We start from the raw sequence: 26,595 nt of genomic DNA, 5'->3' as shown, positions 1-26,595 counted from the left end.
AGCTGGTATACCATCCAATCCCACAGATGTATTGACATTGAGGTTCTGTAATAGACTAGTGACCTCTACTTCATTCATCACAATTCCAGTATAAGCTGTTGGTTCTTCCATTCCTGCAAAGTCACCACCTGGATGATATACTCTTGCAAAGTGCTCGCTCAGTAATTCCACAATATCGACTGATTCGGTTACCTCCCTACCCTCAGCATTTTTTAAGATCATTCTACCATGAGCATTTTTCCTTTTACTTGCAACATATTGAAAAAACTGTTTGGGATTCTCTTTAGCCTGCGTGGCCAATTTCCTTTCGTAATCTGCTTTTGCATTTCTTACCACCCTTGTTACCATCCTGGCCTGAGCTTTATACTGTTCCAGCGCCTGATGGTCACCCTTCTCCTTAAATTCCCTCCACAATTGTTTCTTTTTTTGCATCTCAAGCTTAATAGTGTTATTCATCCATTTAACCCCTACTTGATTTATTATTCGGACTCTTGGTATACAGTCAACCATTGCCTCCTGAAAACAGTTCTTAACCACCTCCCATGCACTATCAACATCCAGCCCTTGCAGTTTTACATGCCATGGCATTGAGCCAAGCACACACCTAAGCTTGTCATACTTACCAGCCCAGTAATTCCACATGTACCCTGTCTTAATTGTAAATTTGACTCCTTTAGCCACCTCCCAAGTCATGACCTTATGGTCACTCTCACCAATTGGTGGCAACATGGTCATGTTCGTTACAGCCACATTCTCATTTGCAATTACTAGGTCCAGCACTCTCTGCCCCCTGGTATTTTCCAATACATGTTGCCGTAGATAGTTGTCCCTAAATAACAGCATAAAATTCAATTCCTTCCTCCCATGTGCCCTCTCCTCTTTCCAGTCAATGTTACCATAATTGAAATCACCCATAATAATTACCCTCCTTCCACTCATTTCTTCTATTTGCTTATGCATACTATCCCCACCATCCACTCCATCACCCGGTCTATAGCAGCACCCTATTGTATATTTTCTTCTGCTAGATTCTATCTCACACCAAACAGCCTCAAATGTGCTTTTTTCCCCATCCTGCAGTTCAACTTCTATACTCCTTGGCTGAAGCTCATCAGTTATCATCAATAACACTCCTCCCCCCTTTTTATTCACCCTGTCACTCCTGAACATGCTATACCCATCGCATTCAATCCCACTAGCTTTATCATCTTCTGTCAGCCATGTTTCACTATTACCGACAACCTATGGCCTGGAAGTGCCAACCATGCCCAAAAACTCTTCCTTCTTGTTCCTAATACTCCTGGCATTAGCGTACATGAATCGCAGAAACCCATTTTTCCCATCCCTACTTTGATGCCTTGTACTAATATCCGAGTATTATTGAAAAGAATAACATGTAAGAAAGTTTTAAAGCAAATAAAAGTTGAGCAGCTCTCAGATGTGAACTGTAGACTAAAATACACAAAGATTATTGAAGAAAAAATGAGAGTGTTTGAGAACAGAAACTAAACCTTGGAGATTCAGTGGCAAGCCTTGAAGAAAACCCTGATTGATTCAGTCAGAGAGGCATGTGGTGAGGTTGTTTGCAATGATAGAAAAATCAGAACTCCATGGTGGACACAGGAAGTTAAAGAGGCAGTGAAGGAAAAGAAGAAAGCATATCAAAAGTTCCTGGCAAATAAGTCAGCTTGTGCTCTTAGAGAATACAGAGACAAATGTAAGAAAGTAAAACACTGTGTAAAACTAGCTAAACAAAAGTCATGGGAGGACTTTGGAAAGAACATAGAAAATTATTATTATTATTATTCAGGCTTCCATGAAGTCCAAAGACTCATCGTGGGAGGTCCTACCTAAGAACATAAAGTCTGTCAAGACTCATTGAGGAGGGGTCCCCCCTCCCCTAAGAAACACAAAGTCTATCATACCACTCCTTAAACTCGTTGACCATTCTTGCTCTCACCACTCCATCAGACAATGCATTCCAGGGTTCAACCACCCTCCATGCAAAGAAGCCACTCCTCACCCTCTTGCTCACAATTTCCTTATGTAACTTCCAGGGAGGGCCTCTTGTCATCACTCCTTCCCACTGTTCAACCAAGTGAAAGAACACCCCAGTGTCCACCCTGTAACCATCTCTCAACAGTTTAAAAGTCTCAATCATATCACCTCTCCTTCTTCTATCCACCAAACTCTGCAGTCCACATTCCCTCAGCCGATCCCCATAACCAAAATTGCACAGTCCTGTAACCATCTTTGTCATCCGTGTCATCCGTGTGGTAGCCCTGCAATCCTCTTGCAGGGTTACCACATCTGCACTATTACTAATAATCCTTCCCAGCTTTGCATCATCAGCAAACAACTGAATATTCCCTTGCAATCCACTGGCAATGTCATTGATATAAAGGTACTAGTACTGAGCCCTGTGGGACCCCACTTGTAACCCTCTGCCTCCTTGAAACTGCTCCACCATACACAACTCTCTGACACCTATCAGACAGCTTATCCTGAATCCAGTTGACCAATCTGACATCCAGATTGGTCAACTGGATTGCAACATCCAGATTGCTGCAACTTAAATATCAGCTTATCATGTGGCACCCTGTCAAATGCCCTCGCTAAGTCTAAGAAAATGGCAGTACATGCCTTTCCCTCATCTAATGCTCTTGTAACTTTATCATAAAAGGCTAGCATATTGCTAAAACAAGAGCAGCCTTTCACGAATCCATGTTGACTCTCACAGATAACATTACCCTCATCTGCCCAATGCTGTATACGGTCCCCCACTACTTTCTCCAAGATCTCCAAGGTGCTCATTCAATAATTCCACTATATCCTTTGCAGTTGTTAGTCTGCTTCATGACTATCCACCAATGTTAATCTGCCATAAAAAAAATGACCAGCCAATCTCCTCTCATACTGCACCTTTTCTTTCTTTACCATGCTCATCACCTTTCTAGCCTGCACTTTATACTCTTCATGGATCTGATCACCACCAAGTGTCTTGTACCTCCTCCATAACATTTTGTTTTCCAGCACAGCTTGCTTGATTTTCCAGTTAATCTATTTCACTCCTACTCTATTTACTCGCTTAACTCTTAGTATGCAGTCATGCATTGCTTTTGTCAGATAGTGCCATCTTCATCTCATCTACCCAACGTACTGATGCTAACTGACTACAGAGCTTCCTCTAATCACCTGCTTTATACTTCCACATGTATCCATTTTTGGCAGTGACCTTTTCTTGTTTCATCACTGCTCAAACAAGTACCTCATGATCACTCTCATCAACTGGTGGCAGTGTCAATACTTCAATAACAACTACATCTTGTGAAGTAATCATGAAATCCAAAATGTTAAAGCCTCCAGTTGCTTCAATCACATGCCACTTAAGATACTTATCTCTCAGAAATTTGAAAAACTCGCTCTCCTTGTTCCCATACACTATCTCCTCCTTCCAGTCTATATTCTTGTAATTAAAGTCTCCCATCAGGATTGCCTTCTTTTTACATACCCAACTACTTTGCCTAAACATTTCACAATCAGTATTCTCTGCATTCCCTGGCCTATAACAGCATCCTATCAGATATACTAACCTGTTTATTTCAACTTCACACTTATGTTCTATATATAAACTTATGTTCTATTTCATCAAATGATTTTTTTAAATTGATAAATAGCAAATGGAATATTATATTCTCTGCATTTATGCTGTAACCGACTTAAAATAGATAGTAATGAAATGGAATGCAAAAAGGGCAATGTGTACAAGTGTATAAATATCTTACCTCAGCTAGATATTTACCAAATGTTTTTCGCTCAAGTGAATATTTAGTTGCTTCATCAAATGCTCTCTGTGATAAGCCAACTGCTGATGATGCAGCCTATAAGTTAAGTTGTTATTCAATTTATTAAATACATAAAATATCTTCAGAGATTGCAGTTAGAGAATATGAGAAAACTGAAACATTAGATTTTTTTTTTTAAATCTCATTACAGAAACATTATCTAACAAAATACATTGTATAAGAAAACATAAAGGTACAGTAAAAATTAAACAGTTACAAATAACTTACACATCATATATTTCAAAAGAATTCACTCAATTCATCCTCAGCAATACAAAGCTAGTTTGAAACAAAGTAAGAACATAAAACTGTTCAAGTTGAATTCAACATGGTAATTAACAGACTAGAATTTTGATGATGTAACTGACTTTTATCACATCCAGTTTCTGATTTTTATATATATATATAAAAGAAATGATGATATCTTAAAGGAACTTGAAGTGATATCTGTTCTAGACTACATCGATCTTTATAGAGTTAGATGGAGACAACATACAGAAAGAATGAGTGAAGGAAGACTACACAGAGAGATGCAGAAATATTGACCTCAAGGGAGAAGGAATAAAGGACGGCCTTTGAAAAGATGGGAAGAGAATGTGTAACATGCCACTAGGCCTAATACTGGAAAGGAAGAAGAAAAAGATATATATATATATATATATATATATATATATACAGGGTGTTCGGGATAAATTTGACATATTTATAATTAATTATATTTTTCCGTAAGTTACATGTATTAACACACACTTCTCTTCATTTAAAAGTTTGGACCCTTCTTCATTCATATACAAGATGTCAGAAAGGATGGATAGCTGGAACCCACCTGAATCATGGAAGAGAATAACTTGTATCATGATGATTCGTGCCCGCCATCAAAATAAGGATATTACGACTGCTGCCCAATGCTCCCTGAATACAGTAAAAACAATCAGGCATGAACTAGAGACTTGCAATGGTGACTACGAGGATGTAGCAAGAAGAAAGATCCCTAGCAGACGATCTGATTGCGTTCGTACAGCAGAATTCCTCGCAAATCTGCAGGAACAGGTGTTGAAGAACCCTGGCATTGGAATTCGGGCTTTGTTCGTGGAGTTGCTAACTGTAGTCAAGCCCTGGATAACAAGGGTAGCCAATGGTAGGCCGTATGTATGGCAGCAGGATTCGGCCCCTTGCCACACCTCTGGGAAAAGTCAAAAATGGTTGTCTGAAAATTTCTACGACTTCACCAGTCCAAATGTTTGGCCTCCAAACTCCCCAGACCTTAACCCCATGGATTATTTTGTATGGGGCGCAGTTGAAAAAGACACCAATCACACTTCCAGTAATACAAAAGCCCAGTTAATGGATAAAATTAAAACGGTTTTTGCGGCCCTTCCCAGGGAGACTGTAGCATCAGCTTGTTCGAGGTTCCGAAGCAGAATTGAAGCTGTGATCGATGCTAATGGTGGTTATTTTGAGTAAATCTTGTTGATAGTATTGTAATTAACTCTGCCTGTAATGTTTTTTTGTCAATTCATTAAATTTAATAGATACAAAGAAGATTTTCTTTTTCCTTACGAAACTGTCAAATTTATCCCGAACACCCTGTATATATTCAAGAGATGTTACAGAATGATGTGATAGTACTTATTACCAGCTTAAATTTTTATTCCAAATTAATATCTTATTTGACATAACTGCAATATTGTGAGATCATGCATTTAAATTTTCTTAGTTATTTGAAGATCCGTTTGGAACTTCCATGATCTTTTCTCTACCTTCGTGACATTAAACAACTGTTTTGCTCACATTTCTTCTTCTATTTTACTTAAATAACTATGCCACTCTAGATTACCAGCATTTAAGAATGTGTGAACACAATTAATGTCCAGTTCCTATCTAATATCACTTTTCATGATTTCTGCCACTGAAGCCATCTCTTCACTCACCAAATTTTTCTCAGAATCTCAATTTGTAGTCTAGTTTTTCAAATATTATTTATACACCAACTCTCAGATTTAGCATATCCGCTCTCCAGCCAAAAAGCTGTGGGTTCGAATCCCACCATGTACATAGATGCTTGTGATTGTCTGTGAAAATACTAGTGGTGACGGTGGGCAGCAGATGGCATTGCCGTAGATGAGGCGGCTTGCTGTAGTTGGTAAATTGAGTGGTGGAGACGGTGACGAGGAGATCATGGGAGGGCACTGGAGCAAGTGCCCTCCCATGATGAGACTTTGGACTCCTTAGAGGTGCTACATAATAATAATAATAATAATTGTAATAATAATAATATTTTTAAAAATTGTATGCATTTTGCCAAAATTTATTTATGAGTTATATTGAGACTGAATGAATAAAACACAAATTGACTACATTTTCACTAGAAGAAAACATCTTAAGGTTGTGACAAATTGTAAAGTAATTCCAACAGATCAAGTAGCACAACAACACCGACTGCTGTGCGCATACTTTAAAATAAGATCGAAGATAAGAACTTCTGGATGCCGTGGGATGAAGACAATTAAGTGGTTTCGCTTAAAAGAGGAGAGTGTGAGGAATCGTTTTAGGAAGAGGGTGTTAGAGAGGATTTCGGATGGACTGGAAAGTGTACAGGATTGGTGGAAACATAATTCAAAAGTAATCCTGAGCTGTGCAATCGAGGTGCTTGGTGAGACATCTGGAAAGATTAGAGAGCAGAAGGAGGGTTGGTGGTGGAATAATGATGTACAAGTGGCAGTAACAGCTAAGAGGAAGGCAAAGCAGAAGTGGGATGAGTCAAGAGTGGAAGAGGACAGAGAGGTGTACAAAGAGAGAAAGCAAGAAGCCAAGAGAGTTGTGGCACAGGCGAAGGCCATGGCATATCAAGATCTGTATGATCAATTAGAAACAAAGGAAGGACAGAGAAAAATTTACCAACTAGCGAAATGTAGACAGAAAAGCAGCAAAGGACATCTTACATGTGAGGCAGATCAAAGATGCTGAAGGAAGAGTATTATGGAGGGATGTGGACATAAGAAACAGATGGAAAATATACTTTGAGGGACTTTTGAATGAGGAAAATGCAAGGACTCTCAGAGGAGATGGGCAGCCTTCTGAGGGGATGGTGCAGAACATCAGTAGAGTGGAAGTGACGGAGTCCATGAAGAGGATGAGGAATGGAAAATCGGTGGGCCCTGACAGGATTCCAGTGGAGGCATGGAAGGCACTGGGGGAAGAGGGAATTGACCTGCTGTGGGACCTGTTCATGAAAGTTTGCCAACAGGAAAATATACCCAAGGAATGGAGGGAGAGTACTCTTGTCCCCATCTACAAGGGTAAAGGGGATGCACAAGACTGTAAAAATTACAGAGGAATAAAGTTGATGTCCCACACGATGAAGATCCTAGAAAGGGTTCTTGATGGTAGATTGAGGAAGGAGGTGGAGATTGCAAAGGAACAATTTAGCTTCATGCCTGGTAGATCAACAACAGATGCTATCTTTGGGTTACGGCAGATGATGGAAAAATATCGAGAGAAACAAAGGGAGCTACATCTGGTATTTATTGATCTGGAGAAAGCATACGATAGAGTGCCAAGGCAAGAAGTCTGGAGGTGTCTGAGGGAGAAGAAGGTGCTGGAGAAATATGTTAGGTTGTTGCAGGAAATGTACAGAAATGTGAAGACAAGTGTTCGGACCTGTTTGAGAGAGACAGAAAGTTTTCCAGTAACAGTTGGCTTGCATCAAAGGTCAGCATTAAGTCCGTTTCTGTTTAATATTGTGATGGAGGTGGTAACAGAGGAGGTGAGAGAAGATGCGCCTTGGACAATGTTGTATGCAGATGACATCTTGTTGTGTGTAGATTCAAGAGAAGAAGCGGGAACTAAACTGGAAAGATGGAGAAAAGTACTGGAAGAGAGAGGTATGAGACTGAGCAAAAGTAAGACAGAGTATATGTGTTGTGCAGTGGGCGGCGGACAGGAGACAGATCTGGAGCTGGAAGGAAATGTCATCAGGAAGGTGAGAGACTTTAGATACTTAGGTTCAACAGTGGAAGAAGATGGAGGAGCTGAGAAGGCAGTGGGATGCAGGATACAAGCAGGTTGGAGGAACTGGAGGGAGATGGCTGGAGTGTTATGCGATAAGAGGGTGCCGATCAATCTGAAAGGTAAAATTTATAGGACAGTAGTGAGGCCAGCTATGACATATGCTATAGAAACTGTGGCCCTGAGGAAAAATAATATCAGCAGGATGGAAGTAGCAGAGATGAGAATGCTTACGTGGATGTGCGATGTGACCAGAAAGGATCATCTGAGAAATGACTATGTCAGGGGAACAGTGAAAGTTACGAACTTAGGAGCGAAAATACAGGAGGCAAGGTTGAGATGGTTTGGTCATGTGATGAGGAGGGAGGACGAATATGTGGGAAGAAGGGTCATGCAGATGGATGTGCAAGGAAGGCGGAAGTGTGGGCGGCCAAAGAAGAGATGGAGGGAACTGTTAGAAGAGGACTTGAAGATGAAGAACTTGGATGTGGTGACAGCCCAAGACAGGAAGGTGTGGAGGAGACTCATTACAAACAGTGACCCCACTTAAGTGGGAGAATCTGCAGAAGAAGATTGAGACTGAATGTATAGTAACTATCAAAGTTGTTAGTAGGTTTTGTAGAAAATTTAATGTAATACAGTTAAGATTAATGAAGGCAAGATGGCAGTTAGAACTAGAACAACCACACACACAAACACACTGTGTAAAAATCAAGTGTGGTGAGCAATGTAGATTTCTCTAAGATAATAATAATTACTTACCTGCATCCCTCATCCTCTCTCTCTCCTCTAACCCTTTCTCTCTGTGTTCCCCTACTTACCTGCTGTCCTGGCATCACTCTATCCCTGGTTCCAGCACCTCCCTCACATTCTTCTCATTCCCTCTCTCTGACTGTTTCTATTCTCTCCTCTTCTATCATTCCCATAACTCTCTCTCATTCCCTCTCTTCTACTGTTTCCATTCTCTCCTCTTCACAGTACATTCTATGTACTCATGTTCTCATACTCACTCTTCTGGCTGATATCATTCTCAGTCATCTTCCCATTACTGCCTTTCAATTAAATCACCCCCGTTTTTTAAAATATCACTCTTTTTCAAACCCTCACTCTCTCAATAAACACTTCTGCTTCATTAACCCACATATACATATTACACTTCCAAGTGGTTAGCTGAGTGGCTGGTTGCTTCACAACCATATGCCTGAGAAAGGAATGTCCTGAGTTCGATTCCTGTCGCTGACGTGAGGAGTGTAGGATCTTTCTCAGAAATAGTCAAGTTAGCCGGTCTTGGGGAGGACTGCAGGGTTTTTCTCCCTAGTTTATGTGAGTCTTCCTCCTGCAAGCAAACAGCAAACAGGTCCTGAGAAGATAACACTTCTACAGACATAGGATACACTGGGAGGCACAGGGCCAACCATCTTATCCTCGTATAGCAGTTGTGGTTATAATTTTGTAAATATTAATATTCCATCAACGGAATCTGTAGTATCAAAGTAAGAAAAAATATGTATACCATTTTAAGACAAAACAGAAATTACGAAACTCGCCAATCAATAAAATAGTACTTTCACTGTATAAGAATAAAAAATATTATGAAAATCTAAATAAATAATACATAGATCTATCCCTCTTTTACCTTTACGGTGTCGAGGGTTTCTATTCCTTATAACCACAACCATTATATGAGGATAAAGTGGTTGGCCTATACCTCCCAGTGTATCCTATGTCTGTAGAAGCGTCACGTTCTCAAGGCCAACTTACTTACTTGCGAGAGGAAAAATCCCATATAAACTGGTGAGAAAAACCCTGCAGTCCTCACCCAAGACTTGGTTATGTCTGAAAAAGATCCTAAGCATCTCATGTCAGCGATGGAAATCAAACCCAGGACACTCCTTTCCCAGGCATATGGTTGTGAAGCAACCAGCCAGTCGGCTAACTGCGCAAACTAATACATAGATACATAATAAAATTATATTTTGTGAAATTGATCTTGCACTGCATTTACTTTTCATATATCATTATCAATTTTCTAGCGAATAACATTTTCAGCAATTTTTTCAGCAATCAATTGTTCGTGTGATGAATTTTGCCTGCGATGAATTTTCCCCGCAATGAATTGTCCCTGCGATGATTTGTCCCCGAGATGAATTGTCCCCACGATGAATTGTCTGGACACACATTTGGAGAGATTGATGTTTTCTGAACGAGTTGGTGTGTCAATGCAGGGAAACTAGAATTCCCAGGGTGGATGGTAGCAGGGGTGGCCTCTTGTGAGAATGGGTGCTTGGGGGGAGGGGGACGACATCAGGTAGCAATAAGTCCAGTGGAGTTTGGAGGGGATAATGATAAGGTATAGAAGCATATTTTTATTCTTTATACTAATGCCAAGAGTATCCAAAATAAATGAGATGAATTGGTAGTGCTGAATAGCATCAGCCTGGCCACAGATTATTGGAATCTCTGAGATGTAGTTGACAGAAGATGATATAATAGTAGGAACAGAAGTAGCAGGGTACAGCATTTTTCAGCAGGATAAGAAGGGAAAATGTGGTGGTGGAGTACTGCTATTGATAAGCGATGACTTATATCCTCTAATAGCAGAGGCTTTGGAAGGCAGTGACACTAATGGTTTTGAAATCATATGGAGTGAGGTAGAGGTGGGCAAGACAGAATATTTAGTGGGGTGTTGCTACATGCCAAGGAGAACAGAGGGTGGGGAGCAGAAGATGTTTAGGCAGTTGAGCTTGGCAAGTGCAAGAAGAATGATTGTTATGGGAGATGATTTTAACTACAGCAGTATAAGTTGGGAAGAGGAAAATGCATGTAGTAATAAGGGAATGGAATTTCTAGAGTTCTTGAGGGAAAAATGTCTTAAGCAACATGTAATAGAGTGAACAAAAGGTTCAAGGGCTTTGGATTTGGTCATAGCATCAGAAGAGCTGAAAATAACTGAGATGAAACAGATAGGATTAGATAACAGACCAGTCAGTTACATAGCTGATTGGATGTGTCAAATAGGTATCAGTAGGTTGTGTACCATTATTATTATTGTACAGGCATCTCCATGAAATCTGAAGACTCATTGCAGGAGACCAAATTATCCACACAATCTATCATACCTTTTCTTGAACCCATTAACAGACAAAGCACTCACAACTGACTCTGGCAATCCATTCTACTCATTCACAACCCTCCAAGCAAAAAATCTAGTCATCACACCCCTACTAACCACACCTTTATTCAACTTCCAGGGGTGACCCCCCTTGTTCTGGTCCCACTAGCCAAGTGCTGAAACATTTCCCCTGCATCTATCCTATAAAACCCTTTAAGCGACTTAAATGTTTCAATAATATCCTCTCTTTTTCTCCTATCAACCAACTTCTGCAATCCATACATCTTCAATCTATCCTGAAAGGGAACATTTCACAAGCCACTCACCATCTTGGTCACCTCTGAATCTTCTCCACTGCTTCCTCATCCCCAAGAAACCAAGGAGACCAGACCTGTGCACGGTAATCCAGATATGGACGTATCAAGGCCTTATAAAGCAGAATAGTTTCTTTATCTCTACTTGTTAGTGTGCTCTTCAACAGCCAAGTAATCTTATGAGCTACCTTAGCAATAGCAATATGTCCTCTAATCTTTACTCTGTCTACCACCACCCGTAAATCTCTAGTTTCATCTATTTCCTGGAGTACAGTTCCATCAATATGGTACTCAGCTTGTAATCTGTTTATCCCAAAATGCATGACTTTACATTTCTCCACATTAAACTGGTACCCTTTATCTTTTGCACATACTGACAGCCTACTTAAATAGTCCAGCAAGCTCTCCACATTGCCTTGATTAAGTATTATTCATAAATCTACCTAATTGATAAAACTTGATAAATCTACCTAATTTTTGTATCATCAGCAAACAACTGAATATTTCCTTTCAGATCATTTCTTATATCATTTATGTACGAATTAAACAGTAGTGGTTCCACCACTTAACCTTGCAGCACACTATGTCACTTGCTTTTGCCTGGATTCTGCTCCTCCATATACAACATTTTAATATCTGTCAAGCAGCCACATGCCAATGTCATATCCATCCCATTTGTTCTGTTTCGCATAATAGTACGTATTCTGTCAAATGGTTTTGCAAAATCCATTTGACAGAATACCACATACCACAGTAGCCATTTCCTTTATCCAAATCAGTTCTTACTCTATTCTAAAAAGTTAGTAAATGCCTTAGTTACTAAAACATGTTCAGTTACTAAGGGTTGTTCATGCCTTAATTACTAAGGCATGAACAAACCTTAACAAAGCCATGTTGCCCCTCATACAGTATTATATTCTTATCTACCCATTCTTGAATTCTCTTTTTGACCAATTTTTCTAGTACTTTTACCACCATGCCTGAGATATGATTGGTCTGTAATTTGCTATTGCAGTCTTAGAAACTCCCAAAGTTGATATCCCATCTAATCTACAGCTGTATTTACATTGGGATTCTGCAATATCCTAAGAACCTCCAATTCATCCACCTATGTTTACACATCATTCTCTGTCATATATGTCACAGCAGTAACTTCACTTGAATGATATACCTTTGCAAAGTGGTCACTCAGTAACTCAACTATTTTATCTGCTTCTGTCACCTTGTCACCATCAGCACTCATGAAGGTTAATCTTCATTAGTCATTCTTCCTCTTACTTGATACATAATGAAAGAACTATTTGGGATTTCCTTTGGCTAGATTCTTCTCATAATCTGATTTTGCCTTCCTTCCAGCATGTTCCTTACAAGAGAGGTGAACATGCTGGTCACCTTTCTTAGTATTTCTAGGTATATAATTTAAAACTGCTTCCTCTAGATGTCCCTTAACTATCTCCCATGCACTTTTATCACCCTTCCCTTGCAGGATGTTATGCTATGGCACAGATCCAAGAATCCTCATAAGTTTATCATAATCACCTGCCTTGTAGTTCTACATGACATAATATTCCTCATGTTTTACAATCGTCAAAGTCAAGACTGTATAGTCATTTTTGCCAATCAGAGGCAATGTGGTCGGTCATCTTGGTTATGGACAGCTCTTCTGATCCTATGACTAGGTCCAATACTCACACACCCTGAGTCCCTTCCATCATATATTAGCAGGTGTATATATTCTATTTCTTTCCTGCCATGTGATATTTCTCCTTCCAGTCTATATCTCCAGAGTTGAAGTCCTCTATAATAATTATGCAACCTATACTCATTGCATTAATTTGGCGATGCATGTCTTCCAGATCCTATGTGGAACTCCTGGACTATAGCAACAACCAACCGTATATTTTGTCTTACTGGCCTTAATCTCACACCAGATTGTTTCAAATGAACAGTCACCCTCCCACCTGTCTCCTATTCTTTTTGGTTGCAATTCACATGCTATCATCAGCAGTACTCCTCCCTCCCTTGCCATCCTATCTTCTCTGAAAATATAAACTATATGGTCCATGTAGTTTATTTTCATTAAACTTTATCTTATCATGTTGCTCACACCTGGGATATTTGTAATGTATACCTCTGGCTCTTGAGGCCCATGGTTCAAGTAAAATTTAACACGAATGTTGGTGCGAATACTTCTTCCCTTTGTAAAGCAGAGGTGAATAACCAATCCTTTGTAATTTATTATTATTATTATTATTATCATTATCAAGGCCTCCATGGAGTCAAAAGACTTATCGTGTGAGGTCGTTTTTTAGGAAACACAAAGTTTATCATACCACTTGAGCACATTGACCATTCCCGCTCCAACCACTCTCTTAGGCAATGCATTCCATTCAACCACAAATTGCAAAGAAACCACTCCTCACTCTCCTATACACAGCCTCCTTTCATAACTTTCATAAATTGGTCCCTTGTCATCGCTCCTTCCTGCCATTCCACCAAGTGAAAGAACTCTTCAATGTCTACCCTGTAACTGCCTCTCAACAGTTTAAAAGTCTCGATCATATCACCTCTCCTTCTTCTATCCACCAAACTCAGCAGTCCACATTCCCTCGATTCTCATAACTCATATTGTACAGTCCTGAAACCATCTTTGTTATCCGCCTCTGTGCCCTTTCCACAGTCAAATTATCCCCTCCAAATACTGGGGACCAAATCTGAGAACAATAGTCTAAGTGTGGTCTGATCAGGGTCTTATACAACGGAATGATAACTCTTTTATCTCTGCAGGTCAGCGTCCTTCTCAGTATTGCAGCAATCCTCTGAGTTACCCTCACCACCTTTGCAATATGCTCTCTGAATTTCAGTTTTCTATCAATCATCACCCCCAGATCTCTTGTCTCCTCTACCTCCTCCAGTACAGTTCCTCCAATCGAGTATGAATCCTCCCATCGATGGATCCCAAACCTCAAGACTTTGAATTTTGCTGCATTGAACCGATACCCCCATTCATTTGCCCATCTGTCCAGTTTATTCAAATCCTCTTGCAGGGCTGCCACATCTGCACTATTACTAATAACCCTTCCCAGCTTCACATCATCCGCAAACAACTGAATGTCCCCTTGCAATCCATTGACAATATCATTGATATAAAGGTTGAACAATACAGGTCCCAGTATTGAGCCCTGTGTAACCCCACTTGTAACCTTTTGCTTCCTTGATATTGCCCTGCCATACACAACTCTCTGATACCTATCAGTCAGTCAATCCTGAATCCATTTGATTAACCCAACATTTCAACCCATGTGCTGCAACTTAAATATCAGCTTATCATGTGGCACCCTGTCAAACGCCTGTGCAAAATTCAAAAAAATGGCAGTATATGCTTTTCCCTCATCAACTGCTCTTGTCACTTTATTATAAAAGGCAATCATATCACTAAAGCAGGAGCGCCCCTTAACAAATCCATGTTGATTCTCACAGATAACATTACTCTCATCTGCCCAACGCTGTATATAGTCCCTCACTAATTTCTCCAAGACATTAACAACTACTGATGACACACAAACAGGCACTTCCTGTTTATATAATTAGACACTTCCAGTCTGCTACCGCCCTTATGCAGCAGCACTATATTAGTTTCCTTTCATTTCCTGGGTAGCTTTCTCACAGTCAGACTTTTATTGAAAAGCCAGGTCAATGAAGCTTCTCAAAAACTCATGGTGAAATACCATCTAGTCCAACAGCTTTACTGGTATCCAGATTACTCAGTATTTGGAACACACTCTCCCCTTGCACCTCTAAACCCTGAACCTGCACTATCCCTCTAGTATTAAAACCTTCTACAGGATGAAATACTCCAATAAAGTGCTAATTGAACAACTCTACTATGTCCTCTGCATCAATCGCTCTATTCTCATTTAATTTGATTTAATAAATTATTATAAATTAAAATTTAATTTAATAAATTATAATTTATAATTTTATTTTCAGTTTGAGATTTATAATATTATAATTTATATCATAAATAAATTTTAAAATATTATAAATTTTATAATATTATACAGGTGTGTTTTTCTCAGTTTAATATTCAGTTTTTCTGCTTTTGGTCAAATAATTGAGTTCTCAACGAAACTTCTGATTTTCAATTTGTTCACGATCTTATTTAGATATGGATCGGTGGTTAGTGTCGATCATTGAAACGCGAGACAGACAATAATCCGAGTGGATCTAGTGTTGTCAAAAATAGTACTACTGCAGATAAAGTTCCTTCCCTCAAAAAATCACGCAAATATTGTCCATCCTATTTGCAAATGGGATTTTCCGTTCTGAATAAAGAGACCACAGTGTGTTCTTTATTGTGAAGTGTTATCAAATGAATCTATGAAACTGGCGAAGTTGAGACGCCACCTTGAATCAAAACATGGTGAATTTCAAAATAAAAAACTGCAACTCTGTGGTTCACAGAATTTAGTTAAGAACATTGTGTGTGAAACAAAAAATGAAAAGGCTGTTCTTGCCTCTTATGAAGTCGCCCTTCCGATCACTAGAAATCGACAACCCCATATAATTGGGGAAGATTTAATTTTGCCTGCGACAAAACAATAACAAAGAACTTGTTTAGTGAAAAACATGTCAACAAGGTGTCTCAAATATTGTTATCTGACAATACTGTGAAAAGAAGAATCGACGAGATGGCTCAAAATATAGTTACAAAAATAAAATGTGTGAAAACTTTTTGTTCTGTGAATTGTTACCTCTTCATACAACTGCTGAAGCCCTTTTCAAAGTTGTCAATGACTTCATAACTACAAATAAACTTCAATGGGAAAAATATGTAGGTATCAGCACAGATGGTGCTCAGGCAATGTTAAGAATACATAAAGGTTTGGTCACACGTATCAAGAAAGTCGCACCTCTTGTGAAATTGACACATTGTTGTATACACCACGAAGTACTAGCTACATGCCGTATGCCCTCCAAAATGAAAACCATTCTAGAAGAGGCAGTAAAAATTGTCAATTTTATTAAAGCCTGTCCTCTCAACAGCTGGTTATTTTCTGCACTTTGTAATGAAATGGGAAGTGATCACGAACACTTATTATTGTACTCAGAAATCCGATGGCTATCCCAGGGTAAGATTCTGATGCAGGTGTTTGAGCTTTGTGACGAAGTAAGGTTGTTCCTCATAAACTCCAAATTTGAGTCAACACACTATTTAAATGATTTCACATGGCTCGCATCTCTTGCTTACTTGGAAGACATTTTTAACATCTTGAATACTCTTTACTTGAGCCTTCAAGGTACATCTGTCACTGTGTTTTCTGTGCAAGACAAGATAGAGGCAACAATCAAGAGTTAAATTTGTGGTGCAACCGTATTGAGAAAGGAAAATACGATTCCTTTCGCACGCTGAGTGATTTCATTGATTTCAGTGAACAATTCCTTTCTAGTGATGTTGCTGAAAGTATGATTGAACATATGAGGCCATGGCATCTCAACTATGTCTGTATTTTCTGCTTTGTCCTGAAAAAAAAACGACTGGATGAAAATTCTCTTTCTAGATTCGGAATATGAACTTCGTTCTGTCGAAGCAGAACAACTTATCGAGCTGTCTTCTGATTCGACATTCAAAATGCTGTTTCCTTCGTTACTGTTACTGGAGATTTGGTTCCAAGCTAAATCTGTTTACCCTGAAATTTCCAAAAGGGCTGTAAGACATCTGTTGCCATTTGCCACTACATAGAAGAGGGCGCTAGTGGGTCAAGCGCTACGAACGTGCTTTGAAGAGCTCCTGATTCAGATAAGTTTTACTAGGAATAATTAAGTATATATGCGTAATTGTTTAAGTAAGAGCGGCTGTAAACGTTGTACGCTACCGATATTATTAGTGTGGGGTTTTTTTTTCTTGCTTAAACTAAATACGAAAACGTTAATATTAGACCTAGTAACCTGCAGAGAAAAAAAAAAATGGCGGCTGCATTGTCATTCCATGATTTTAATTTGGATTTCAGTAGGTTCGTTAAGTGTGAGGTCTGTTATATGTATTCCTTCGATTACATAAATGATTTGTGGATGTTTAGTGCGGATGGAAGAAGGGTGTGTGCGAAATGTGACCTGAACGAGGAATTGATGAATGCGAATATGAAGTTGATGACAGAAAGTGCTAGTACAGATTGTGTCGCGAGTGCACGTTTGAAAGAGGATGGCGAGAAAGACAGGCGAAAAAATCTTAAAAAATCAGGAAAAAAAAAAAAGAGCGATTTGACAACCGTAACGGATGTTAAAAGGGACGAAAGTGAGGCGGAAAGAAACGAAATTGAGAGAACGAATGAAAGTAGAAATGGCGTGGTGCAGAAATCGCAAGTAAAAAAAATCGAAAGAATGAATGATAGCGAAAAAAGAATGACTGATGGCGAAAGTTGGACGCATGTTGGAACGAAAGTACTGAACCAAAGAAAGATGAATGACAGTAAAAGTGAGAAGAATGATAGCGAAAGTTGGACGCATGTTAGTCCGAAAGTACGGAAACAAAGAAAGATATGTGAGAGTGAAAGTGAGAAGAATGACAGTGAAAGTTGGACGTATGTTGGACCGAAAGTACGGAAACAAAGAAGGATGAATGAGAGGGAAAGTGAGAAGAGAAGGTGGAGAGTTAGAAAGTTAGAAAGATTTAATGATAGAGTGAATGTGTCGCGAGGTTCAGAAGGTGAATTGGATTGGATGAAGCAAGAAATGAAATGGATGCGGAATGAAATTAAGAGAATGCAGGTCAAAACTATTAAAATAAATCATGATGGCATGAAAGAGTTAACAAAAGATGAGCGAGTGGCATTGTATGGCGACTCCATTATTAAAGGTGTGCTAGAGGATAAAATGCACAAGGTATGTTTTCCAGGCGGTAAAATGAGTAGAGTGATTGAGGCATTGAATATGAGGCAGGAACGAGCAAAAGAGTTAATTGTATTAATTGGTACGAATGATTTGAGAGAGAACAAAGAGCATGTCAAAATGAATGTCAGGAGACTGCTTGGAAAGATAAAGGAGAATAGTGTGACAGGAAGGGTGGTCAGTGTGTTGCCTAGGTATGATTGTGGTGAAATGAGGCGGAGAGCAAGGATTATGAATGATATTCTGGCTGAAATGTGTGAGGAGATGGGAGTACAGTTTGTTAATGTGTGGAATGAGTTTGAGGGACGAAGTGAGCTGTATGGGAGCGATGGACTGCATTTGAGTGGTTATGGTGTGAGTCGCTTGGAGAGACTGCTGCTGGAAGGTAGAGAAGTGAATAGAGAGAATGAATCAGATCGAGAGGGGAGTGATGTGGAAGAGCAGGAGAGTAAGACAGGAGAGATTGAAGGAGTGGAAATGAATGTGGAAGTGAGTGGTATGAGTATAGATAATGAGAGAATGAGTGTGCAAGAGGAGCAGGGAAACGGGGAGGCTCAGGGTGGACAGGGATACACAGCGTGAGAAAGGTGGATGCTCTAAGAGGAGGTGAGAGAATGTGTGGGCAGGAAAGTAATGGGATGATCAGGGATCAAAAGGAAACAGATGGAATTGCAAAGGGTTCTAAAATGAAGAAGCAGAAAGGGAAATGGCCCCAGTCCAGCATGGAGAGATCACATCGAGTGAGTGGTATCAGTGGAACTAGCTGTAGATCCAGAAATGAGTTGTTGTGTTTGTATACCAATGCTAGAAGTATAAGAAACAAGGCGGATGAAATGGTTGCACTAATTGCATCTGTGCACCCAGAGATTGTCGGAATAAGTGAGACATGGTTAGATGAGGATGACATCCTGACAGGAATAGAGATGGAAAGGTATGATGTGTTTCGTGAGGATAGAAGGGGTAAAAAGGGAGGGGGAGTGCTATTGATGATAGAGAAAGAGTTATGTCCATACAAGGTAGAGATGCAAGGGGGAAATGGGGCCAGTGGTTTTGAGGCAGTATGGTGTGAGATAGAGGTGAATAGAATCAAATACTTGGTGGGATGTTGTTATAGACCTGGTAATGTGGATGGTGGTGATAGTGAAATGTATGGTCAAATAAGCCAAGCAAATAAGAAAAGGGTGATCATTATGGGTGATTTTAATTATGGCAATATAGACTGGAATGAAGAGATAGCAACTGGAAGTAAAGAAAATGAGTTTCTTGAGTTTTTGACTGATAACTACCTCAGACAGTATGTAACAGAGGGCACAAGAGGATTAAGGGTCTTGGATTTGGTCATCTCATCGGAGGATGTAATTATCAATGAGGTATCAAATCATCCACCAATTGGTGAAAGTGACCATGAGGTGATTACTTGGGTGGTTGCCAGCAGTGCAAGGACCCCTGTGAAAAAAGGGTATATGTGGAACTACAAGGGCGGTGATTATGAAGAGCTCAGGAGACAGCTTGAAGGTGTATCATGGAATGAGGAGTTAGCTGGAAAAGAGATCAATGCAGCTTGGGGGATTTTCAAAAAATATTTAGTGGATGCAATGTCTAAATGTATACCACGGGTGAGAAGGTTAAATAAGTTAGGTGTGAGATGGATGAATAAAGAGATTAAGCATGCAATACAGAGAAAAAGGGCATTGTGGAGGCAGCATAAGAGAAGTGGAAGTAACCAATTTCATGAGTTCTACAAAGACCAGGCAAGGAGAGTGACTTGGTTGGTGAGAGTAGCTAAAGAGAGGTATGAACAGCAGTTAGCTAATGAAGCTAAAAAGAATCCTAGGGAGTTTTTTCGATATGTAGCCAGCAAAAGAAAGAATGATTATGGAAGGATGACATTGATTGGAGGAAATGGTATAAAGACAGCTGTTGCAGAATGTGTGGTGGAGATACTTAATGAGCAGTTCATAAAGATCTTTCAATCTTGTGAATGTGACTTCATGGAGAGATTAAGAGCAGTTGATGATGGGGAGGAGAGACTGACTGTAAGTGAGCAAGAGGTGTTTGGGGAGTTGAGTAAACTAGATGTAAATAAGGCTGTGGGACTTGATAATATATCACCGCGTATTCTGAAGTAATGTGCCAGAGAGTTGACACCTGCCTTGACATATTTTTTTAATACGAGTCTTGCACTTGGTCAAGTCCCTAAAGAGTGGAAGGAGGGCAAGATTGTGCCACTTCATAAAGGAGGTGATCGAACTCAAGCATCAAACTATAGGCCTATCTGTGTGTCAGGTGTTGTGGTTAAGTTGTTGGAGAAGCTTGTGAGAACTAGGATCCAGAGTTGGGTTGACAACAATGGTATAATCTTTGATGGACAGCATGGATTTGCTAAAGGGAGGTCGTGTTTTAGTAATCTACTTACTTATTACAATAAAGTGACTACTTCCTTGGACAGAGGAGAAGGATACACAGTAATATACTTGGATTTCGCAAAAGCTTTTGATAGAGTACCTCATGATAAGTTGACAGTCAAACTAGAGCAGATGGGGTTGGATATTAGATTAGTGCATTGGATTGGAGACTGGCTATCTGATAGGTATCAACAAGTTGTGTATGGGGGTGCAATATCCAGGAAAAGGAAAGTCACTAGTGGAGTGCCTCAGGGATCTGTTTTAGGGCCATTACTATTTAACTTGTATATTAATGATATTGGCGAAGATTTGGATGGAGATATTCAGTTGTTTGCAGATGATGCAAAGTTGGGACGAACCATAAAGAGTAGTGAAGATGTTGTGGCCTTGCGAGAAGACTTGAATAAATTGAGTGATTGGGCAAGCAAATGGGGATGTGAGTTCAATGTTGCAAAATGTAAGGTTTTAAAATTTGGAAAACAAAGATGGGATGCAGAATTTATGCTTGGTGAGAATATATTGTTGGAAGTAGAGGAAATAAGAGATCTGGGAGTGATAGTGGATAAGGATCTAAAATTTAGGGGTCACATCACCAAAATTGTGAAGACAACACAAAGACTTCTGGGAATGATGAGGAGGACACTGACGTGTAGAAGTAGGGAGATTCTTGTTCCATTGTATAAGGCTTTGATTAGGCCACACATGAACTATTGTGCCCAGATTTGGTCACCTGGTTTTCAGAAGGATGAAGAGATGTTGGAAAGGGTCCAAAGGCGACTGACTAAGGTAGTTTCTGACCTCTGGAATGTCGAGTATGAGGAAAGATTGAAAAGATGTAATTTGCAGAGACTAGTGGAGAGAAGGAAGAGGGGAGATATGATAGAGACCTACAAGTTGGTAAGGGGTTGCTATAGGATCAATGGTGGAGAAGTTCTACAGCGAATAGTGGGAGATCAGGGGAGAACCAGAGGTCATCCCTGGAAACTGTATAGAGAGGGTGTGAGTAGGGGAGTGAGAGGCAGGTTTTTTTCGTGCAGAGTTGTGAATGATTGGAATGCCTTGCCTGAGAGTGTGGTGTCTGCAAGGAGTTTGAATGTGTTTAAGACCCGATATGATGAGATGTGTGTGAGATAAAAGGACCTCCTAGATGAGTCTTTGACTCCATGAGGTCTTGTTTAATAATAATAATAATAATAATATATCAGGGCGAGACAACATTTTCTCATCTTGTATATATGAAAAACAAATATTATTTGTTTTTCATATATACAAGATTTTCGTGGAGCCAGATCTACATCTGAAATTATTCAGTTTTGATCCTGACATGCGAAAGTTGACGTCTGAAAAACAGCACCAGCCATCACATTAGGTGAGTGTTAAATTCATAATATTAGGCTTAATTAACATGTTCATATTCTTCTAAATATCTCCATTTATAACAGTATTGCATTGCCATAAATGACACATTTAGTGTTGTAAAATTGTAATTTATTACTTAATCTTTAATATATGTAAAATATAAAAAATTACCATTTTGGATTTTATGGGGGCCACAGTGAATTAACATTCGCTGCAGGGGGGTCTGCGACATCAAAAAGGTTGGGAAACATTGCTCTAGACTATAAACCATAAAAGTGACAATATACACATATAAAGTACAAAATATAACCATGGCTTTATTTAACCATAGGAAACTAATATGAACTAATATCTCCATTTATAACAGTATTAATATGAAAACGAATTCACTGTGAAAAAGAGCATTGTTTTTAGTACCTTGCAAGTGTCACCAAAACATTGTTTTCATTAAATTTAGGAGTGATTATCATCAGGGCTTGTTTGCCAATTTTATCTATAATCCTTCACATAGGAATAGTACTATTTTGCAATTTGCAGTATAAATACATTAATAATAAAAATCAATCCCGATGGTTGACTGACAAAAATATATCATCCTGGATGCTTCGTCACATGGAATCTTTACATTCATTAATTCATTAATAAAAGACATAAGAATTTTTTATTTCAGAGAAAATTTTCTTACCTGTTATCATTCTTAATTGCAAAATGTAAAAAACATTTTCTATACTGTGGAGCACCACCAAAGTAGCATTATAAATGGATTTAAATTTTTGTTTTTATACATTCCCTGTTAGTATATTTTGTGAAGAAAAGAAAATATTAACTTGCATTTAAAGAAATCCTCCCAAAACTGAGCATGTGATAATTGTAATATTAGCACCATTACTTTTGCATTGTCTTAGTGTGACTCGTCGTCTGGTAGCAACCTCTAGCAAGAGGGTTGCAGCAGATGAGCAGCTCTTCTCCATTTTTCTCGGTCTGTCGCCTCTGTCATTCTTAAACCAGTCTATTCCACGATGTCATTGAACCGCTCTCTAGTTGGTCTTCTACGTCTTCTCCTCAACTTTCCCTTGTAATATATAGTTCTTGTCAGGTGTCCCGAAGAACCTCTCAGATGTCCTGCAAATCTGGTCTTTCTTTGCATAATATTCTTGAGCAGTGTTCTTTCCATCCCAACTCTTCTTAAAACTTCAAGATTTGATATGTTCTCTGTATAGCTAATCTTTTCCATCTTTCTATAACACCACATTTCCAATGCATTAATTCTTTCCATAGCTCTCTTTCTGAGTGAACATGACTTACTTCTATAACTTGCAATACTCCAAACTGTTGCTTTAACTATTCCAACTCTAATACCTATTTTAATATTCTTGTTTATTAAAATTCTCTTCATTTCCATAAATGCCGATTTGGCTTTGCCAATTCTATTTCTAACATCCAACTCTGAGGTTCCTTTCTCTGAGATCCAGCTACCTAAATATTGAAATCTTTCCACCACATCTTATCTTTACATTATCTCCTATTTTTCTGCCCATTATCATTATCTTGGTCTTCTTTGTGTTAATCCTTAGTCTGTACTCTTTACAGGAGTTTTCAATTCTTTGAAGAATTTGTTGTAATCCATTTTCTCTTTCTGTCATCACCATTATATCATCTGCATATCTTAAGTTATTAATGATTCTTCCATTTATTTTTATTTCTTCTTCTACATCCTCAAGTGCCTCTCTAAACATTTGTTCACTATAAATGTTAAACAATAATGGTGATAACTCGCATCCTTGTCTAACTCCTCTCTCCACAGGGAATTCTCCTGTTTCTTCTCCATTAACACATACTGATACTGTTTGTGTCCAATATAATCTCTTTAAAATTTCCAAATCATAAGAGTTGATATCAATATTTTCTAGAATATCAAAAAGCCTTTTATGTTTCACTGTAGCAAATGCCTTTTCAAAGTCTAGAAATCCCCAAAACAACTTTCCACCATGGATTAGTGTTTTCTCCTCAATAATTCTTAGACAAGTTATAGCCTCTCTAGTTCCTCTGTTGGTTTGGAATCCAAACTGTTCCTCATTCATTTCTTTTTCTATTTTACTCTTAATTCTGTCCAAAATTATTTGTGTGAATTTTTGCTGTGCGAGTTATAAGACTTATCGTTCTAAAATTGTTACAGTCCAAAACTCCCGTCTTTTTTGGAACGGGGATAAAAATTGATTTTCTAAACTCCTCTGGTAATTCTTATCCCTCATAATTTCTGTTAATAATCCATAACACTTCCATACTTTTTTCACCTATATTCCTTACAAGTTCTATCTGTATACCACCTATTCCAGGGGATTTTCCTTCTTTCATTTTTTGAATTGGTAGATTCAATTACAGGGCTGCCCCGTGCTGTAGCATATTTTGCCACCCCTTCCCCCTTATTTTTCTTATAGTTTATGCCAATTTTACCATATCCCTCCCCCCCAAAAAAAAACTTGCTGCCCCATGCAATTGCACGTCTTGCACTGTTGGTAGAGCCGGCCCTGTTCAATTCCTCTCTCATGATGTACAGCCTCTGCCCACTATGCTCTTTCATTTGATTTTCTCCTCTTTCTCTATCTTCATAAAGTTTACTTACATATTCTTCCCATCTCCATAATATCTTCTCTTTTTCTATTAGAATTTCACCCCTTTCATTCTTGACTGCTCCAATGCTTTGCATCTTTCTCCTTCTTGTCATCATATTAATGTTTTTATAATCACCTTTTATGTCTAATTATATGAAGAGCCAATGGTTTCAATTCGGCAACATGAACTTATTCCAGTTAAGGGATATAGAGTCCCATATTGTTTCTTAGCTGAATAAGAAACTCAAAGAGTTTCATGTCGAATATAGAAACTATATAAAGTTCGGCAATTCCAAGCATAAGCAAATACTTGGATAGCAGCACCTGACCCATTTGGTAGTGCAAACTGAGGCAACTCATAGAAAGGGTGGAGCAAGGTGAGCAAAGGGTGAGTTTTTTATTCAGCCTAAGAAACAATATGAGATGCAATACCCCTTAATTTAAATACCTTTTATGTCATTACTTTCTGCTTTCTAACCATTCTTCCTTTGTCCTTCTTATCTCTCTTTGTATCTCCCTACTCAAGTCTTTATACTGCTTTTTTTCCCTCCTCTGTTTTACTATTAACTAACTTTGTTCTTTGTGTTATTTTCCTCAAAATATTTTCTGTCATCCATGGGTTCCTTCTTTTCTCTCTTTCCTCTTCGTTTTTTAATTATGCAGTAATTATGCTTTCCTTCAGAATCTTCCATTTTTCACCTGCATCATCACTTTCTTGTATATTTCTCTCATTCATTTCTTCCTCTACGTTCTTTGTGAATTTATTCGCTGTATTTGGTATTTGCAGCTGCTCTATGTTCCATGATTTGCTTTGTTTGCTTGTAGTTATTTTTTTTAGATTAATTTTCATCTTAGTTAATAACAATATATGATCTGTATTACAGTCTGCTCCTGGATATGTTGTCACATCTTGGATAATGTTTCTATATCTTTTGTTTATCAAAACATAATCTATCTGATTTCTTCTACTATTTATATCCTCCCCTGGGGCTTTCCATGTACACAATCTTCTTGAATGTTTCTTAAACCAAGTGTTCATAATTGCTAAATCATGTTTTCTACAGAAATCAAACAGCATATCTCCTCTTTCATTTCTCACTCCAAATCCATATAGCCCAACAATATCTTCCTCCCTTCCTCTTCCGATTTTTGCATTCATATCGCCCTGTATTATAATTATTTTGTTTCTTTACATTTCAAACCCTGTTCTATAAATGCCATAAACTCTCTCATCCTTCTCATCCTCATAATCACAAGTAGGTAAATATATCTGAATAAGTAGAATATTTCTTGGTTTTGCTTTAATTTTTACCACCAAAACTCTGTCTTAGATTTGCCAGTAGCCTTCCACACATCCTGCCACTCATTCATTCAATATTATACCAACACCTGCTTGATGTTGCTCTTCCCCTCCTGAGTAAATTACTCTCATTCCATCCTCTGTTCTAAAATCTCCTTTTCCTTTCCATCTCACCTCAGCCATTCCCAGAACATCTATTTTCAATCTTAGCATCATCAACTTTACAATCTCCAATCTCTGAGCAAAGGGCTCTTGATTCCGCCACGCTTCGACCAACAATCTGGCTCAGATACGTTGACGACGTGTTCGCGATCTGGCCGCACGGTCAACAAACGCTAAACACATTCCTCAGCCACCTAAACAAACAACACGAACGCATACAATTTACCATCGAAATCGAAAACCAAAATTCGCTCCCGTTCCAAGACACACTAGTTACACGTCTTCCTTCAGGCAATCTATCCTTCACGGTCTACCGAAAACCGACACACACGGGCCAATACATACATACGAATTCATATCACCACCCAGCACAAAAATATGGAGTCATAAACACCCTTAAAACAGAGCCACAACTATTTGCTCTAACCAGCAGGCCCTGAAACAAGAACTAAAAATCATTAGTGACACATTCATAAACAATGGCTATAACAAAAATACTGTCAATAAAATACTCTATAAAACCACAACAAAAACGAATCTAGACTACAGTAAAACCATAGCCATCCCATACATTAAAGGGTTATCAGAAA

General features: G+C 38.8%; 1 protein-coding gene across 1 annotated transcript in view; it reads right to left on the bottom strand.

Annotated features, from left to right (window-relative positions):
* LOC150098324 (medium-chain specific acyl-CoA dehydrogenase, mitochondrial-like) overlaps positions 1–26,595 on the bottom strand; it is a 254,840-nt gene that overhangs the window by 23,998 nt on the left and 204,247 nt on the right. Inside the window, exon 12 of the mRNA XM_090405151.1 lies at positions 3,786–3,881. Within this exon, the coding sequence (XP_090261277.1) occupies positions 3,786–3,881 (96 nt within the window). The remainder of the gene's footprint in view (positions 1–3,785; positions 3,882–26,595) is intronic.

This window comes from Typopeltis vanoorti, chromosome 15 (genome assembly GCF_054136105.1).
Source record: "Typopeltis vanoorti isolate ZY-2024b chromosome 15, IOZ_Tvanoo_1.0, whole genome shotgun sequence".
In the NCBI taxonomy this organism is placed as follows: domain Eukaryota; kingdom Metazoa; phylum Arthropoda; class Arachnida; order Uropygi; family Thelyphonidae; genus Typopeltis; species Typopeltis vanoorti.
This window is presented reverse-complemented; position numbering and strand designations above follow the sequence as displayed.